Source organism: Symphalangus syndactylus, chromosome 1 (assembly GCF_028878055.3).
Source record: "Symphalangus syndactylus isolate Jambi chromosome 1, NHGRI_mSymSyn1-v2.1_pri, whole genome shotgun sequence".
NCBI classification, from domain to species: domain Eukaryota; kingdom Metazoa; phylum Chordata; class Mammalia; order Primates; family Hylobatidae; genus Symphalangus; species Symphalangus syndactylus.
Genome location: NC_072423.2, coordinates 112,115,318 through 112,133,383, shown reverse-complemented (window position 1 = coordinate 112,133,383; position 18,066 = coordinate 112,115,318). Strand labels below are relative to the sequence as shown.

Genomic DNA, 18,066 nt, shown 5'->3' with positions numbered 1-18,066 from the left:
AGTTCGAAACCAGCCTGGCTAACATGGAGAAACCCCGTCTCTACTAAAAATACAAAAAAAAAAAAAAATTAGCTGGGCATGGTGGCACACACCTGTAATCCCAACTACTCGAGAGGCTGAGGCAAGGGAATCACTGGAACCTGGGAGGTGGAGGTTGCAGTGAGCCAAGATCGCACTATTGCACTCCAGCCCGGGTGACAAGAGCGAAGCTCCGTCTCAAAAAAAAAAAAAAACTAAGACAAAAATGCATACATTAGACTAGTCCTATACAGAGTCAGGACCGCCTAGACCTAAGCAGGGTCTGGATCATCAATATCACTGTCTTCCACCTCTACATCTTGTACCACTGGAAGGTCTTTAGGGGCAAAAACACACATGGAACTGTGAGCTCTCGTCTCCTTTGATTACAATGCATTCTTCTGGAATACCATTTGAAGGATCTGCCTGAGGCTGTTTTACAATTGAGTTTTTTTAATAAGTAGAAGGTATACACTCTTAAATAATGATTAAAAGTACAGTATAACTAAATACATAAACCAATAACATAGTTATTATCATTATCAAGTATCATGTACTACAGCAGTCCCCAACCTTTTTGGCACCAGGAACTGGTTTCATGGAAGACAATTTTTCCATGAAAATTGGAGAAGGGTTGGGGGATGGTTTCAGGATGATTCAAGTGCATTACATTTATTGTGTACTTTATTTCTATTATTATTACACTGTAATATATAATGAAATAATTATACAACTCACCATAATGTAGAATCAGTGGGAGCCCTGAGCTCAACTAGACAGTCCCATCTGGGAGTGATGGAACACAGTGACAGATCAGGCATTTGGTTCTCATAAGGAGCGCACCACCAAATCCCTGTCATGTGCAGTTCACAACAGGGTTCGCGTTCCTATGAGAATCTAATGCACCACTGATCTGACAGGAGATGGAGCTCAGGCGGTAATACAAGCAAGGGGAGTAGCTATAAACACAGATGAAGCTTCACTTGCTTGCCCACTGCTCACCTCCTGCTGTGCGGCCCAGTTCCTAGCAGGCCACAGACTAATACTGGTCCATGGCCCAGGGGGTGGGGACCCGGGATGTACTATACATAATTATATGTACAATACTTTTATACAACTGACAGCAGTGTAGGTTTGTTTACACCAGCATCACCACAAACATGTAATGTGTTGTAACACAACACCATAATGTCACTAAGCGATAGGAATTTTTTAGCTCTATTATACTCAGGGGATTACCATTTTATAATGTAATCCCTCATTAATCAAAACATCATTATGCAGTGCAAGACTGTATAACATTGCAAACTGAACAATAACTCTCTAGCCACTGGTTTATTCAAAATATCTTTTTTTTTTTTAAGAGACAGAGTCCTGCCCTTATCCAGGCTAGAGCACAATGGCATGATCACGGCTCACTGTAGCATTGACCTCCTGGGCTCAAGTTATCTTCCCACCTCAGCCTCTCTAGTAGCTACAACTACAGGCGTGCATCACCACACCTGGCTATTATATTTTTTGTAGAGATGGGGTCTTGCTATGTTGCCCAGGCTGGTCCTAGGCTCCTGGCCTCAAGCGATCCTCCCATCTCAGCCTCCAAAAAATATTTTTTCTTTTTTTTTTGAGACAGAGTCTCACTGTGTTTCCCAGGCTGGAGTGCAGTGGCTCAGTCTTGGCTCACTGCAACCTCTGCCTTCCGGGTTCAAGAAATTCTCATGTCTCAGCCTCCCAAGTACCTGGGATTACAGGTGTGCACCACCACACCTGGCTAGTTTTTGTATTTCTAGTGGAGACGGGGTTTCACCATACTGGCCAGGCTGGTCTCAAACTCCTGACCTCATGTGATCCCACGTGTCCTGCTCTTCCAAAGTGCTGGGATTACGGGTGTGAGCCACCACTCCCAGCTTCCAAAAAATCTTCATCCGAAATTCTACATCGTTAGTAACTATCTTCGCGCACAGTATCTTGTGGTCATCACATCTTAAAACTGCTGACAAATTAGGCCGGGTGCGGTGGCTCATGCCTGTAATTCCAGCACTTTGGGAGGCCAAGGCAGGTAGATCACCTAAGGTCAGGAGTTCGAGACCAGCCTAGCCAACATGGTGAAACTCTATCTCTGGTAAAAATACAAAACCTAGCAGAGCGTGGTGGCGGGCGCCTGTAATCCCAGCTATTCAGGAGGCTGAGGCAGGAGAATCGCTTGAACCCGGGAGGTGGAGGTTGTAGTTAGCCGAGATCGCGCCATTGCACTCCAGCCTGGGCAACAAGAATGAAACTTCATCTCAAAAAAAAAAAAAAAAAAAAACTGCTGACAAATTTTCAGGCAGCTATCTGGGCTTGGACCAAGAAAAACTCAAGCCGGTTGTTTTCAGATCTAAAATACATTTAAATGGCATCTCAAATGCAAGATAAATAAGCTATAAGTTTTAGTAACCAGCCTCTGAACACGCATACTTTTTCTTTTAATTCCAAAGAAACATATACTAAATTTTACTCCAAAGAGGAACAATTACACAAGAAAAACTTAGTGAATATACAATATACAAGAACAGTCATAGCAAGACACATGCTTTAAGAGACACAAAATAGCTGTCCCAACACCTATAATGATTCCTGAAAGTACATCATCTAAAATTATTACAAAACAATTTTTTTTTTTTTTTTTAAGCTATTCCTTGAGGATCAGGGCTAACTCATAGGCAGTGCACCAAGAGCCACTATAAAAAGATCCTTAATGAGCAAAATATATCCCCTATTATTTTCCTACAAGTTGCTTTTGAGTAGGAACCCTTGATTGATTTTTGCTGAGGAAACAGTCTTGAAATAATTCCATTCTTTGACAGAGCTAAAAACTAAGGCTGCTGTGTGCCAAAGACAATGAAAACAAGTTCCTCATACAGTCTCCAGATTGTGCAAATACATCCAATCTGCCCTTGCCCACATATTATGAGTCTGTAGCTTGTCCAAGAGCCCCAAGTGCATTTGATCCTTCCAATGACGACATTTCAAAAGCTTGTAGGTTATTCAAAATGAATTAGCAAAGCTCACTTTTTGTATTAACATTGGCGCAATCATAGCTCACCAGAGCTTCAAACTCCTGGGCTCAAAGAATCCTCCTTCCTCAGCCCCCCAAGTAGCTGGGAATACAGGTGCATGTCACCATAACCCAGCTAACTGTTTTAATTTTTTGAAAAGATGGGGGGGGGGTCTCACCATATTGCCCAGGCTGGTCTTGAACTCTTGGACTCAAGCAATCCTCCCACCTTGGCCTTCCAAAGTACCAAAATTACAGGCATGAGCCACTGCACTCAGGCTAATTTCTTAAAATAATCATATTTCCTTAAGAAGCGTCACCATATAAACAGCCCACGTTTTCTCTTGTGTTTAGAAAATTGTTTCTTGCCAGGCGCAGTGGCTCACCCCTGTAATCCCAGCATTTTGGGAGGCCGAGGCGGGCGGATCACCTGAAGTCAGGAGTTCAAGACCAGCCTGGCCAACATGGTGAAACCCCATCTCTACTAAAAACACAAAAATTAGCCGGATGTGGTATCAGGCGCCTGTGTAATCCTAGCTACTCGGGAGGCTGAGGCAAAAGAATCGCTTGAACCCAAGAGGCAGAGGTTGTGGTGAGCCAAGATCACGCCACTGCACTTCAGCCTGGGCGACAAGAGTGAGATTTGGTCTCAAAAAAAAAGAAAGAAAAAGAAAATTGTTTCTTCCGGCCAGGCGCGGTGGCTCACACCTGTATTCCCAGCACTTTGGGAGGCCAAGGAAGGTGGATCACCTGAGGTCAGGAGATCAAGACCAGCCTGGCCAACATGGTGAAACCCCTTCCTCTACTAAAAAATACAGAAACTAGCCGGGCATGGTGGTGTGCGCCTATAATCCCAGCTACTTGGGAGGCTGAGACAGGAGAATCGCTTGAACCCAGGAGACAGAGGTTGTAGTGAGCTGAGATCACACCACTGCACTCCAGCCTGGGCAACAAAGCGAGACTCCGTCTTAAAAAAAAAAAAAAGAAGAAAAAGAAAATGGTTTCTTCCACCCAGCCATACTCTCATAGCCACTTTACAAAAGGGCAAGACAATCAAAAGTTTACTGCCATCCAGCAGTAAAAGCTCAGAAGGAGAGGGAAAATAGGCCACATACATTTTTAGCTAAACAAGTGGAGGTCAGGGTCCATATGGAGCAGCAATCCCATATTCTCACACCTCTTCATACCTCTTCAGTGTGAACCAAGCAAAGGAGGAAAGTAGCTCTACTGTAAGGTAGGGGCATAAATCAGACAGTATTTCAGGTATGTGACACCTGAAGCACAGCAACAAGGAAAAAAAAAGTAACAAAGAAAAAAAGAGCTAAAATTGTACTTCGTAAAAATTTTAAACACTTTTATGCTTTAAGAATGTGAAAAGAAGGCTGGGCGCAGTGGTTCATGACTGTAATCCCAACACTTTGGAAGGCTGAGGCAGATGGATCGCTTGAGCCCAGGAGTTCAAGACCAGCCTGGGAAATATGACAAAATCCCATCTTTACAAAAATTAGCCAGGCGTGGTAGTGCATGCCTGTAGTCCCAATTACTTGGGAGGCTGAGGCAAGAGGGTTACTTGAGCCTGGGAGATCAAGGCTACAGTAAGCCATGATCATCGCTGCACTCTAGCCTGGGTAACAGAGTGAGAACCTGTCTCAAGAAAAAAAAAAAAAAAGGTGAAAAGACAATTCACAAAATGGGAGGAAATATTTGCAAATCACTTATCATATAAGGAACTAGTTTCCAGACAAAGAACTATTATAACTCAACAACAAAAAGACAAATAATCTAATAAAAAATAGACAAAGACTTGAATAGACTTTTCTACAAAAAAAAATATACAAATGGGGGCAGGCCACAGTAACTCACAAATTCCCAGCACTTTGAGAGACTGAGGCAAGAGGATCACTTTTTTTTTTTTTTTGAGACAAAGTCTCACTCTGTCACCCAGGCTGGAGTGCAGTGGCACGATCTCGGGTCACTGCAATTTCCGCCTCCCGGGTTCAAGCAATTTTCCCACCTCAGCCTCCAGAGTTGCTGGGACTACAGATGTACACCACCACGCCCGGCAAATTTTTGTATTTTTAGTAGAGACGGGGTTTCCCCATGTTGGCCAGACTGGTCTCGAACTCCTGATCTCAAGTGATCTGCCTGCCTCGGCCTCCCAAAGTGCTGGGATTACAGGCATGAGCCACCAACGCTTGGCCTGGCAGATAACTTTTGAAACCAGGAGTTCGAGACCAACCTGGCCAACATGGCGTAACCCTATCTCTACTAAAAAAAAAAATGGCTGGGTGTGGCCGGTTGCTGTGGCTCACGCTTCTAATCCCAGCACTTTGGGAGGCCAAGGCGGGCAGATCACGAGGTCAGCAGATTGAGACCATCCTGGCTAACACGGTGAAACCCCATCTATACTAAAAATACAAAAAATTAGGTGGGCATGGTGGCGGACGCCTGTAGTCCCAGCTACTCGGGAGGCTGGGGCAAGTGAATGGTATGACCCAGGAGGCAGAACTTGCAGTGAGAGGAGATTGTGCCACTGCACTCCAGCCTGGGGGACAGAGTGAGACTCCGTCTCAAAAAAAAAAAAAAAAAAAGCCAGGTGTGGTAGCTTATATGCCTAGAGGCTGAGGCAGGAGAATTACTGAACCGGGGAGGCAGAGGCTGCAGTGAGCCAATCGTGTCACTGCACTGCAGCCTGAGTGACAGAGCAAGACTCAGTCTCAAAAAAAAAAAAATTCTAGGGACCCCAAATAGCCAAAACAATTCTAAAAAAGAATGAACTTGGAGAACTCATACTTCTGATTCCAAACCTACTACAGAGTTTTCTATAGTAATCAAGACAATGTGACATTAGCATGTGGTCAGACATATAAATCGATGGAATAGAACTGAGTCTAAAACAGACTCACATTTACAGTCAACCCATTTTCTTTTTTTTCCCCATGTTACTGAGTCCATACATAACAATCAATTTTCAACAAGAGTACCAAGACAATTAAGTGAGAAAAGAATAGTCTCTTCAACAAATCGTGCTGGAACAACTGGATATTTACATGTAAAAGAATAAAGTACTCGGCCAGGCATGGTGGCTCACGCCTGTAATCCCAGCACTTTGGGAGGCCAAATCGGGTGCATCACGAGGTCAGGAGTTCAAGACCAGCCTGACAAACACAGTGAAACCCCGTCTCTACCAAAAATACAAAAAATTAGCCAGGCGTGGTGATGGGTACCTGTAATCCCAGCTACTCGGGAGACTGAGGCAGGAGAATCGCCTGAACCCAGGAGGCGGAGGTTGCAGTGAGCCGAGATTGTGCCATTGTGCACTCCAGCCTGGGCGACAGTGCGAGACTCCATCTAAAAAAAAAAAAAGAAGAAGAAGAAAGTTTTTTTAATATATATATATATATATAAAAAAACTCAAAATGTACCAAAGACTTAAATGTAAAAGATAAAACTATAAACTTCTGGAAGAAAATACAGGGGTAAATTTTCATGACCTTGGATTTGGCAATGGTTTCTTAAATATGACACCTATAGCACAAACAAGAAAAGAAAAAAGACACATCGGATTTCATCAGAATTAAAAACATTTGTGCTTCAAAGGACACCAAAAAAGTGAAAAGGCTGGACACAGTGGCTCATGCCTATAATCCCAGCACTTTGGGAGGCCAAGGCAGGAGGATCACTTGAGGCCAGGAGTTTATGACCAGCGCTGGCAACATAGTGAGACCCAATCTCTACCAAAAAAAAAAAAAGAAAAAATTTTGTTTAGTTAGCCAGAGGCCAGGCACAGTGGCTCACATTTGTAATCCTAGCACTTTGGGAGATGAGGCGAGCGAATCACCTGAGCTCAGGAGTTCGAGACCAGCCTGGGCAACATGGTGAAACCCCATCTCTACAAAAACTACAAAAATTAGCCAGGCATGGTGTATGCCTATAGTCCTAGCTATTTGGGAGGCTAAGGTGAGAGGATCGCTTGAGCCTGCAAGGGTGAGGCTGCAGTGAGTATGACTGCACCACTGTACTCCAGCCAGGGTGACAGAGACCTTGTCTCAAAAATAATAATAATAAAAATAAAAATTAGCAAGGTATGAAAAAAAAATTAGCCAGGTATGGTGGTGCATGAGCCCAGGAGCCCAGCTATGGTGGCGTGAGCCCAGGAGTTCAAGGCTGTAGTGACCTATGATTATGCTAATACACTCCGACCTGGGCAACAGAGTGGCACCCTATCTTAAAAAATAAAAAGAAGAAGAAATGCAAATGACAAATACATGGAAAGATGCCCACTCAACATCATTAGTCATTAGAGAAATGCAAATCAAAACCACAATGAGGTACTACTTCACACCCACTAGTTTGGTTATAATAATTTTAGAAAACAGATACATTCGGACAAGGACGTAGAGGAATTAGAATCCTCAAAACACTGCTGGTTGGAATGTAAAATGGTTCAGCCACTTTGGAAAACAGGCTGGCAATTCCTCAAAAGGTTAAACAGAGCTACCATATGGCCCAGCAATTCTACTCCTATGAGAAATGAAAACAGGTCCACACAGAACTTGTACGCACAAATATTCGTAGCAGCATTATTCATAATAGTCAAAGAGTGGGAACAATCTATATGTCCATCAACATATGAAAGGATAAATGGTATATCCAGAAATGAATGGTATTTCCAGACAACAGAATAGTATTTAGCAATAAAAAGAAATGAAATTTATTTAGAACAAGTGGAAAAAGGAAAAAAAAAAAAAAAGAAGTACTGATACATGCTTACAACATGGATGAAGCTTGAGTACATTATGCTAAGTGCCAGCGGCAAAAGACCACATATTGGCTAGGCGCGGTGGCTCACGCCTCTAATCCCAGCACTTTGGGAGGCCAAGGTGGGAGGATCACGAGGTCAGGAGATCGAGACCATTCTGGCTAACACAGTGAAACCCCGTGGTGGTGAGCACCTGTAGTCCCAGCTACTCAGCAGACTGAGGCAGGAGAATGGCATGAACCCAGGAGGCAGAGCTTGCAGTGAGCTGAGATCACACCACTGCACTCCAGCCTGCCTGGGTGACAGAGCAAGACTCCGCTCAAAAAAAAAAAAAAAAAAAAAACACATATTATATGATTCCATTTATATGAAATATCCAGGATAGGCAAATGGTAGAGACAAAAGTAGATTAGAGGACGCCTAGGGATGAGGGGAATGAGGGTGTTGGTGAGGTGATGACTAAAGTGTATGGCGGCCGGGCGCAGTGGCTCACACCTGTAATCCCAGCACTTTGGGAGGCTGTGGTGGACAGATCACCTGAGGTTGGGAGTTCGAGACCAGCCTGGCCATCATGGTGAAACCCCATCTCTACTAAAAACACAAAAATTAGCCGGGCACGGTGGCACATGCTGGTAATCCCAGCTACTCAGGAGACTGAGGCACAAGAATTGCTTGAACCCAGGAGGCAGAGATTGTAGTGAGCTGAGATCTCACCACTGCACTCCAACCTGAGCAACGGAGAGAGACTTGTCTTTAAAAAAAAGAAAAAAGAAAAAAGAAAAAAAAAACAGTGTATGGGACTTTTTTTGGAGGAAAAATGTTCTAAAAATTGTTATGGGGCTGGGCACGATGGCTCACGCCTGTAATCCCAGCACTTTGGGAGGCCAAGGTGGGCGGATCACGAGGTCAGGAGATCGAGACCATCCTGGCTAACGCGGTGAAACCCCATCTCTACTAAAAAAAAAAAATACAAAAAATTAGCCAGGCATGGTGGTGGGCGCCTGTAGTCCCAACTACTCGGGAGGCTGAGGCAGGAGAATGGCGCGAACCCGGAAGGCGGAGCTTGCAGTGAGCCGAGATCATGCCAACGCACTCCAGCCTGGGCGACAGAGCAAGACTCTGTCTCAAAAAAAAAAAAAAAATTGTTATGGTTGGCCAGGTGCAGTGGCTCATGCCTGTAAACCCAACACTTTGGGAGGCCGAGACAGACAGGTCACCTGAGATCAGGAGTTCAAGACCAGCCTGGCCAACATGATGAAACCCCATCTCTACTAAAAATACAAAAATTAGCCAGGCGTGGTGGCACGTGCCTATAATCCTGGCTACTCGGGAGGCTGGGGCAGGAGAATTGCTTCAACCCGGGAGGCAGAGGTTTCAGTGAGCCGAGATCACATCATTGCACTCCAGCCTGGACAACAAGAGGAAAATTCCTTCTCAAAAAAAAAATTATTATGGTGATGGCTGCACATAGATATGAAAAACCAATTATACATTCTAAATAGTTGACTTGAATGTGAAGTGTATCTCCATAAAGCTGTTATCTAAAAAAAAAAAAAAAATGCTGAGAGACCCGCAACTATAAATGCTTTATGGTAATTACAGAAGTGAAACAATTCTGAATGTCGATTTGTTTGCATGCAGCTAGAGTAATTTATTAATAAGTTTATACTCTTCGGGCACCTCTCAACGTTAAATACTCATTATAATACTTTATACTTCGAAGTTATGTCCTGTTTGATATTAAAGCTGTTATTAAAATAACAGCTAGTAAGTTTTTTGACTCTTTCCAATAGGATACAATCTTATAAAATGAATTGGTGGTTAGTCACAAGGACCTCACTAAGCAAAGCTTCCTTGCTATATACAGTTACAACATTACATATGATACTTCTTGTTCTTTCTTTTTTTTATTGGCTCTTGAGTTGAAACATATCCTATTTCTAACTTAAGTAGTGTAGACTTATTTTAATGTCATTGGGTATACAATTCATTTTTTCTTCCTTTTTAAATTGTGGTAAGATGTACATAAAATGTGCCATTTCACCATTTTAAGTGTACAATTCAGTGTCATTAAGTACATACATTGTGCAACCATCACTATTATCCAACTTTAGAACTTTTTCATTATCCCAAAATGAAACTCTGCACCTATTAAACAATAACACCCTATTACACCTTCCCCCAAGCCCCCGGTTAGCTCTCTTCTACTTTCTGTCCCTATGAATTTAGCTATTCTGGTTACCTTCTATAAGTGGAATCATATATTATTTGTCCTTTTGTATCTGGCTCATTTCATTTAGGATAATATTTTCAATGCTGTAGCATGAATAAGAATTTCATTCCTTCTTAAGGATGGTCAGGTACGATGGCTCACGCCTGTAATCCCATCACTTTGGGAAGTCGAGGCGGGACGGGCAGATCACCTGAGGTCGGGAGTTTGAGACCAGCCTGGCTAACATGGTGAAACTCCGTCTCTACTAAAAATACAAAAACTAGTTAGGCATGGTGGCACACACCTGTAATCCCAGATATTCGGGAGGCTGAGGCAAGACAACTGCTTGAAACCAGGAGGTGGAGGTTGCAGTGACCAGGATCGTGCCACTGCACTCCAGCCTGGGAGACAGAGCAACACTCCGACTTATGTATGTATATACCGTATTTTGTTTATCCATTCATTTATGGATGGATATCTGGATACCTGGTTTGTTTTCACCTTTTTTTTTTTTTTTGAGACGAAGTCTCACTCTCTTGCCCAGGCTGGAGGGCAGTGGCACAATCTCGGCTCACTGCAAGCTCCGCCTCCCGGGTTCACGCCATTCTCCTGCCCTAGCCTCCCAAGTAGCTGGGACTACAGGCACCCGCCACCACGCCCGGCTTATATTTTGTATTTTTAGAGAGACGGAATTTTACTGTGTTAGCCAGGATAGTCTCGATCTCCTGATCTCGTGATCCGCCCACCTCGGCCTCCCAAAGTGCTGCAATTACAGGCGTGAGCCACAGCGCCCGGCCCACCTTTTTTTTTTTTCTTTTTGAGACAGAGTTTCGCTCTTGTTGCCCAGGCTGGAGTGCAATGGTGCAATCTCGGCTCACTGAAACCTCCACCTCCTGGGTTCAAAAGATTCTCCTGCCTCAGCCTCCCGAGTAGCTGGGATTACAGGTGCCCACCACCACACCCAGCTAATTTTTTTTTTTTTTTTTTGTATTTAGTAGAGATGGGGTTTTACCATGTTAGTCAGGCTGGTCTCAAGCTCCTGACCTCAGGTGATCCGCTCGCCTCAGCCCCCCAAAGTGCTGAGATTACAGGCGTGCGCCATGTTTTCACCTTTTGACTACTGTAAATAATGCTGCAATGAGCACTGGAGTATAACTATCTGTTTAACTCCCTGCTTAAAATTGTTTTGGGTAGGCTGGGCACGGTGGCTCACATCTGTAATCCCAGCACTTTGGGAGGCTGAGGCAGGCAGATCACAAGGTCAGGAGTTTGAGACCAGCCTGGTCAATATGGTGAAACACCATCTCTACTAAAAATACAAAAAATTACCCGAGTGTGGTGGCGCATGCCTGTAATCCCAGCTACTCGGAAGGCTGAGGTGGGAGAATTGCTTGAACCAGGAGGCAGAGGTTGCAATGAACCAAGATCCCACCACTACACTCCAGCCTGGGCGACAGAACAAGATTCTGCCTCAAAAAAAAAGAAAAAGGTATTTTGGTTATATACCTAGGAGTGAAATTGCTCTATCTATGATAATTCTGTGTTTAACTACTTTTTGAGGAACCACCAAATTGTTTTCCACAGCAGCTGAACCATTTTACATTCCCATGAGTAATGCACAAGGGTTCCAACTTCTCCACATCCTGGCTATTTTCTGTTTTTAATACCAGCCATCCTAACAGGTATGAAGTATCTCATTGTATGCAATGTATTTTTCGTTTATTATTTGTAAATAGAAATCCACCTTGTAGTGATTTCTATAATTATGTGGCGCAGCCACTTGAGATACCAAAAATACTTAAATACCAATAAAATAGGGTACAAAGATTTTAAGTCAACTCAATTTTGAAAAAGATATCAAAGATGACAATGAAGATATACAAAAACTTGTAAACTTTTACTCATCTGAGGCTAATTTCTAAAACCCTAAAGTGTTGTGTAAATAAAAATTGTCTCAAAGCAGGTTACTGCTTTGTGATTTACAGAGATGACAGTGAAACAAACCTTAAATAAAGCTTTTAAAAACACATTTGTCCCTGGAAGATTGTTGTCACTGTCCTATTTTAAAGATGAGAAAATCTGAGATCAAACAGGTTTGAGAATTTGTCCAAGACCACAAAGCAAACCTGTGGCAGAGTTTAGAAAATAATTTCTAATTTCCCAAAAACCCATGATGTAATGTGCAATAAATCAAGGGAAACCCAGAAGAGCCCTTGTTACTCTATTAGCATGAATACACTTAGGGAGATTGCCCAGTGCACTGAAGCTTGTAACCTCCCACAGCAATGACCGTTAATTAACTCCTTCCCAGCCGTGACTTGAATACTGGGCCAGACCAGATACAACTCAGAACTAGTTTTGTATGTGTGATCTCATAACACTAAGATCCTAACTTGGCCTCTCAAATGGTTTCATTGTTTTGTTAAATTTTAGTTGTTCAGGCCGGGCGCACGGTGGCTCAAGCCTGTAATCCCAGCACTTTGGGAGGCCGAGGCGGGCGGATCACGAGGTCAGATCAAGACCATCCTGGCTAACACAGTGAAACCCCATCTCTACTAAAAATACAAAAAATTAGCCGGACGTGTTGGCGGGCGCCTGTAGTCCCAGCTACTCGGGAGGCTGAGGCAGGAGAATGGCATGAACCCGGGAGGCGGAGCTTGCAGTGAGCCGAGATCGCGCCATTGCACTCCCGCCTGGGAGACAGGGCAAGACTCCGTCTCAAAAAAAAAAAAAAAAAAATTTTAGTTGTTCAAAAGTAGACTAATTCTACTGCTAAATTGACAAAGCATATGTTGAAGCAACCAAGGAAACTGTAATAGCTTCTTAACACTCTTGCTTAGATCAGATGTAGAAAGTGTTATTTTGGCCAGAAGCAGTAGCTCATGCCTATAATCCTAGCATTTTGGGAGGCCAAGGCAGGAGGATTACTTGAGGCCAGGAGTTCAAGACCAGCCTGGGCAACACAGGGAGACCCCATCTCTATAAAACACTTAAAATTAGTAAGGCATGGTGGCACACGCCCATAGTCCCAGCTACTTGGGAGGCCCAGGTGGGAGGATACCTTGAGCTTGGGAGGTTGGGGTTGCAGTGAGCCCTGATTGTACCACTACACCCCAGCCTGGGTGACAGAGCGAGATACTGACTTTAAAAAAAAAAAAAAAAAAAAAAGGTGTGATGATCTTGGATCACCAAATCTGTGAGGGGTGGGACAGTCTCCAACTTGTTTCCTGCTGGGTCCTTATTGCGTACTCTTGGAGAAGTTTATTGCAAACTCTTGGAGAAGGTTTACTATTACTAAATGATAAATCCTGACACAGCAAGTAGAGCCAATGAAGCTGCTCTCCTGATCTCCGTCTCTGCTGGGATCCTTTCCTTTAAAGCTACAACCCACACACTAAACAAGAAGATAGTTATTGGGTTTTTCCTTTTTCTTTTTTTTTTTTTGAGACGGAGTTCCCTCTGTCGCCCAGGCTGGAGTGCAGTGGCACGATCTTGGCTCACTGCAACCTCCGCCTCCCAGGTTCAAGCGATTCTCCCTGCCTCAGCCTCCCAAGTAGCTGGGACTACAGGCGCCCACCACCATGCCCGGCTAATTTTTGTATTTTTAGTAGAGACGGGGTTTCGCCATGTTGGCCAGGCTGGTTTCGAACTCCTGACCTCAGGTGATCCACCCTCCTCGGCCTCCCAAAGTGCTGGGATTACAGTCGTGACCCACCACGCCCGGCCGGGTTTTTCCTTTTCAAAAATGAGGTAGGATGTCTATTTTGCCCAGGCTGGTCTCAAACTCTTGGACTCAAGCGATATTTCCTCCTCAGCCTCCAGAGTAGCTGGTATAGACTATAGGGGCCCACTGCCACGGCTGGCAAGATAATTATTTACTCTCACCAAATTTGATTCAATAGTTTTGGCCAAGTTTTTAAAAATAGGAATATTCCCAGGGACCATGTTTGAAGAAATACAAACTCAAGCAAGCACAGGTGAAATGACCTGAGAGATTTGCTTTAATACACTTCGGCAAAGAAAGAAAAAAAGGTATGGATGAAACTTTGTGACAAACACAACTGTTAAATGTAGGTGATGGCATATAGGGATTCATCTCACCTTTCCTCTTTTGTCTATGCTTAAAAGTTTTCACAGTAACTTTTCAAAAAAAATTATTATTTCCAAACAAACTTACTGTTCTATCAATTAAACACAAGTCACTGGATGTGAACGCTCTTGTCTTCGGAGCCAAACCTGGTGAAGGGTCTCAAGCAAAGGCGAGGGATCCTCTAGCAGGGCCGACAGCGCGCACGTTTCCTTCAAGGCCGAATCTGAGAAATCACTCGGTGCGCTCTAGGGCTCGCAGGATCGCGCAGCTCAATTTGGAAGTGGCGCACGCGGGCTCACGCCGGTGTCTCAGAGAAACGCTAGAAACGCGGCTACAGAGCTCCCAATCCCAGCCCGCGGTCAGCTTGGCTCCGGCGCGACACCCGGCTCCCTGCCACCCCTCTAGACCTCTGGAGACCTCCTGCACCACTCCCCAGGGCCCCGCCCACAGCCTACCTTCCAAGTCCTCGTCCTCCTCCGACTCGCTGTCCCCTTTGGCGTCGGCGACACGGTCCGGGCCGGGTTCTGGCGTGGGGTGCCCCGGGCTCTGGCGTGGGGTGGCGGCGGGAAGGACTGAGGCTGGGGCGCGGGCCTCGCGCAGGCGGGTGAAGTAGTCCACTGCGAATTCGACGAGGTCAGGCGGCTGCTGTCGCAGCACCTCCACCGTGTAGCCCTGCAGCAGGTCCGTGAGCCCCGGCGGGATCTGGATGTGGCTCATGCCGGCGGCGGCCGAGGGGATAGACGGGTTGGGCCGCCGGCGGCCACTGTCTCCGCGCTCACTCACGCCGGCCTTTCGCTCCACGCCCGCGAGGTCTCTTCGCGCGCGGCCCCGGCTCACGTCGCGCCGCTCTTTGGCCGGCTCTGCGTTTCCGGGCCGCGCAACCCTACGCTACTACGGCCGGCCTGGCACCGCCGCCGCTGTCACTGGGCAGCCGCCGCCGCCGCCGCCGCGGGGACCGACGGGCAGGCGAGCTGGACGGGCGGGGCAGGCGTCCTGGTTGTGACGCACGCTACCGCGGGCGTGCGCGTCCCCGCTTAGCACCGGCCCTCAGTGCGCTTGCGCCACTAGATGACGCGACCCTCGGGCTGTCGGGGGGTCCAGACAGCGGAGGGTTCCTGATGCCAGCTCACGGCGGGAATCCAGGGAATTAGGTAATGAACGGCCTACCCATGAAGGGGACCGATTAGTGCCTCTCGCCTGGTCCTGAAGACCTTTAAATTATTCTTTCAGCTGACGCCAAGAGCCTCTTTTTGGCCAGCACTCACTAAGCACCAGAGACTCAGCGAGAAGCGGAAGCATACGAGCACATCAGTGTGATTCTGCTATGATGAAGGGCAAGAGAGGGCTCACTTTCGGGGTTGACATTCAAGCTGGCCCCGAGGCCTGAGCAGGACCCGCCCAGGGGAAGATCTGGAGGAAAGCCATCTGAACATACAACAAGAGCAAAGGCCTGGTAGAGTCAGGACCACCTTGGCTGCTAGGTGGAATGGTGGAATAACTCAGGAGTCTGTCAGGTCTCTGAGATGCCAAACGGGGAAGGCCTTGTAGGAAGTGGGCGTTTGAATGAGATCATAATTTGAGAGCCACAGACAGAAAAATAAATTTGAAAGAGTTCACTCAGCCAAATGTGTACAGTGAGAAAGGGAAATAAGGCCAAAAGCAGCAAAGACCTCTGTGCCTGTTCCTCCTGGAGCACTTTCACCAGGGTTCCCAGATCTAGGTCTGCCCATTCCTCTCCCCACATTCTACACCGGGCCCTAGGTCAACACTGCTTGATGAAGTTGAGCAGACCACAGGCATTGTTATCCTTTGCCCCTGGGAAGATGGTATAGGTGAACTGTAGAGGCCAGCCTATTTCCCAAATTGCCCTCCTCCTCCTACCAAACTGGAAGGGTATTGAAAAAGGTGGAGACCTTCCTGGGATGTCCAGGCCACAGCCTACGTGCTAACCAAAGGCCCACTGGGCATAGGGCAGAGTCCCCCCTCTCCTTTCCAGGCCCAGCCAGGAAGAGAGTAGCTGTAGGTTTGGGAACCTGAGGGCATTTGGGATGCTTAAACACCACCTGGTAATTACCCAGTATTAATTAAAATCCTCCCTATCACCTCCCATACAGGCTTGGCACACACCCAGGAGCTCAATGCTGCTGGGAGCTGAGCAGCTGGGAGCAAGGAGCCCTCATCGCCACTGATGAAGAGGCCAGCCCAGGCTCTAGGCTAAGCAAGCCTGTGATTATAAACAGCAGTGTCTCCCTGGACAAGTTTCTTGACCCCTGAGAAGAATCTTGGATCATCAACTTTGGGAGGGGAAAGGCAGTCTCCAACTTTTTTCCTGCTCAGTCCTTATTGCATACTCTTGGAGAAGGTCTATCGACTTGTTCTCAGATGCCCCACGGCTCAGCCAACCACCCATCCAGCAGAGCATTCAAAAGGCATCCTGGAAGGAATGAGGGCCACTGTTCTGCCAGACCCCTATTTTTTTTTTTTTAGAGGAGTCTCACTCTGCCACCCAGGCTGGAGTGCAATGGCACGATCTCTGCTCACTGCAAGCTCTGCCTCCCGGATTCAAGCGATTCTCCTGTCTCAGCCTCCCAAGTAGCTGGGACTACAGGCGTGCACCACCACACTCAGCAAATTTTTTGTATTTTTAGTAGAGATGGGGTTTCTCCATGTTGGCCAGGATGGTCTCGATCTCTTAACCTCGTGATCCACCCGCCTCAGCCTCCCAAAGTGCTGTGATTACAGGTGTGAGCCACCGTGCCTGGCTTTTTTTCTTTTAGATGGAGTCTTCCTCGTCACCCAGGATGGAGTGCAATGGCACCATCTCAGCTCACTGCAACCTCCACCTCCCAGGTTCAAGCAGTTCTCCTGTGTCAGCCTCCTACGTAGCTGGGATTATAGGCGCCTGCCACCATGCCCAGCTAATTTTTGTATTTTCAGTAGAGACGGGGTTTTGCCATGTTGGCCAGGACAGTCTCGAACTCCTGACCTCGGGATCTGCCCGCCTTAGCCTCCCAAAGTGCTGGGATTACAGGTGTGAGGCACTGCACCTGGCCGTTTTGTTTGTTTGGTTTTTTTTGTTTGTTTTTGAGACAGAGTCTTGCTCTGTTGCCCAGGCTGGAGTGCAGTGGCATGATCTCGGCTCACTGCAAGCTCCACCTCCCGGGTTCACGCCATTCTCCTGGCTCAGCCTCCAGAGTAGCTGGGACTACAGGCGTGCACCACCACGCCTGGCTAATTTTTTGTATTTTTTATCAGAGACGGGGTTTCACCATGTTAGCCAGGATGGTCTTGATGTCCTGACCTCGTGATCCGCCTGCCTTGGCCTCCCAAAATGCTGGGATTACAGGTGTGAGGCACCACGCCTGGCCTGTTTTTTTTTTTTTTTTTTTTTTTTTTTGAGACACAGTCTTACTCTGTTGTCCAGGCTGGAGTGCAGTGATGTGATCTCGGCTCACTGCAACCTCCACCTCCCAGGTTCAAGCGATTCTCGTGTCTCAGCCTCCCAAGTAGCTGGGATTATAGGTGTGCACCACCACGCCCAGCTTATTTTTTGTATTTTTAGTACAGATGGGGTTTCACCATATTGGCCAGGCTGGTCTTGAACTTCTGACCTCAGGTGATCCGCCCGCCTCAGCTTCCCAAAGTGCTGGGATTACCGGCATGAGCCACCACGCCCGGCCAAGAAAGACCCATATTTATTTTTGTTTTCTTTTTTGAGATGGAGTCTCGCTCTGTCGCTCAGGCTGGAGTGCAGTGGCACGATCTCTGCTCACTGCAACCTCCACCTCCTGGGTTCAAGCGATTCTCCTGCCTCAGCCTCGAGTAGCTGGGACTACAGGCGCACACCACCATGCCTGGCTAATTTTTGTATTTTTAGTACAGACGGGTCCAGGCTGGTCACGAACTCCTGACCTCCCGCGATCTGCCCACCTCACCCTCCCAAAGTGGTG

At 46.4% G+C, this 18,066-nt stretch overlaps 1 protein-coding gene and 1 long non-coding RNA gene across 4 annotated transcripts in view; one reads left to right on the top strand and one right to left on the bottom strand.

Annotated features, from left to right (window-relative positions):
• The window catches only part of PRKAR2A (protein kinase cAMP-dependent type II regulatory subunit alpha), a 104,902-nt gene extending 89,767 nt beyond the window's left edge, over positions 1 to 15,135 (bottom strand). For 2 of the 3 annotated variants that reach the window (XM_055278274.2, XM_055278282.2), the window contains exon 1: positions 14,572 to 15,118. In XM_055278274.2, the coding sequence (XP_055134249.1) occupies positions 14,572 to 14,833 (262 nt within the window). In that variant the 5' untranslated portion in view covers positions 14,834 to 15,118. Of the gene's footprint in view, positions 1 to 14,571 lie in introns of all 3 variants that reach the window. The other variant, XM_055278264.2, reaches the window with a different exon arrangement.
• A 6-nt stretch (positions 15,136 to 15,141) lies between these two features.
• On the top strand, positions 15,142 to 15,736 carry LOC134731551 (uncharacterized). The gene is made up of 2 exons (XR_010113923.1): positions 15,142 to 15,267; positions 15,347 to 15,736. It is a non-coding gene; the product is annotated as an uncharacterized lncRNA (long non-coding RNA).
• The last annotated feature ends 2,330 nt before the right edge of the window (positions 15,737 to 18,066 follow it).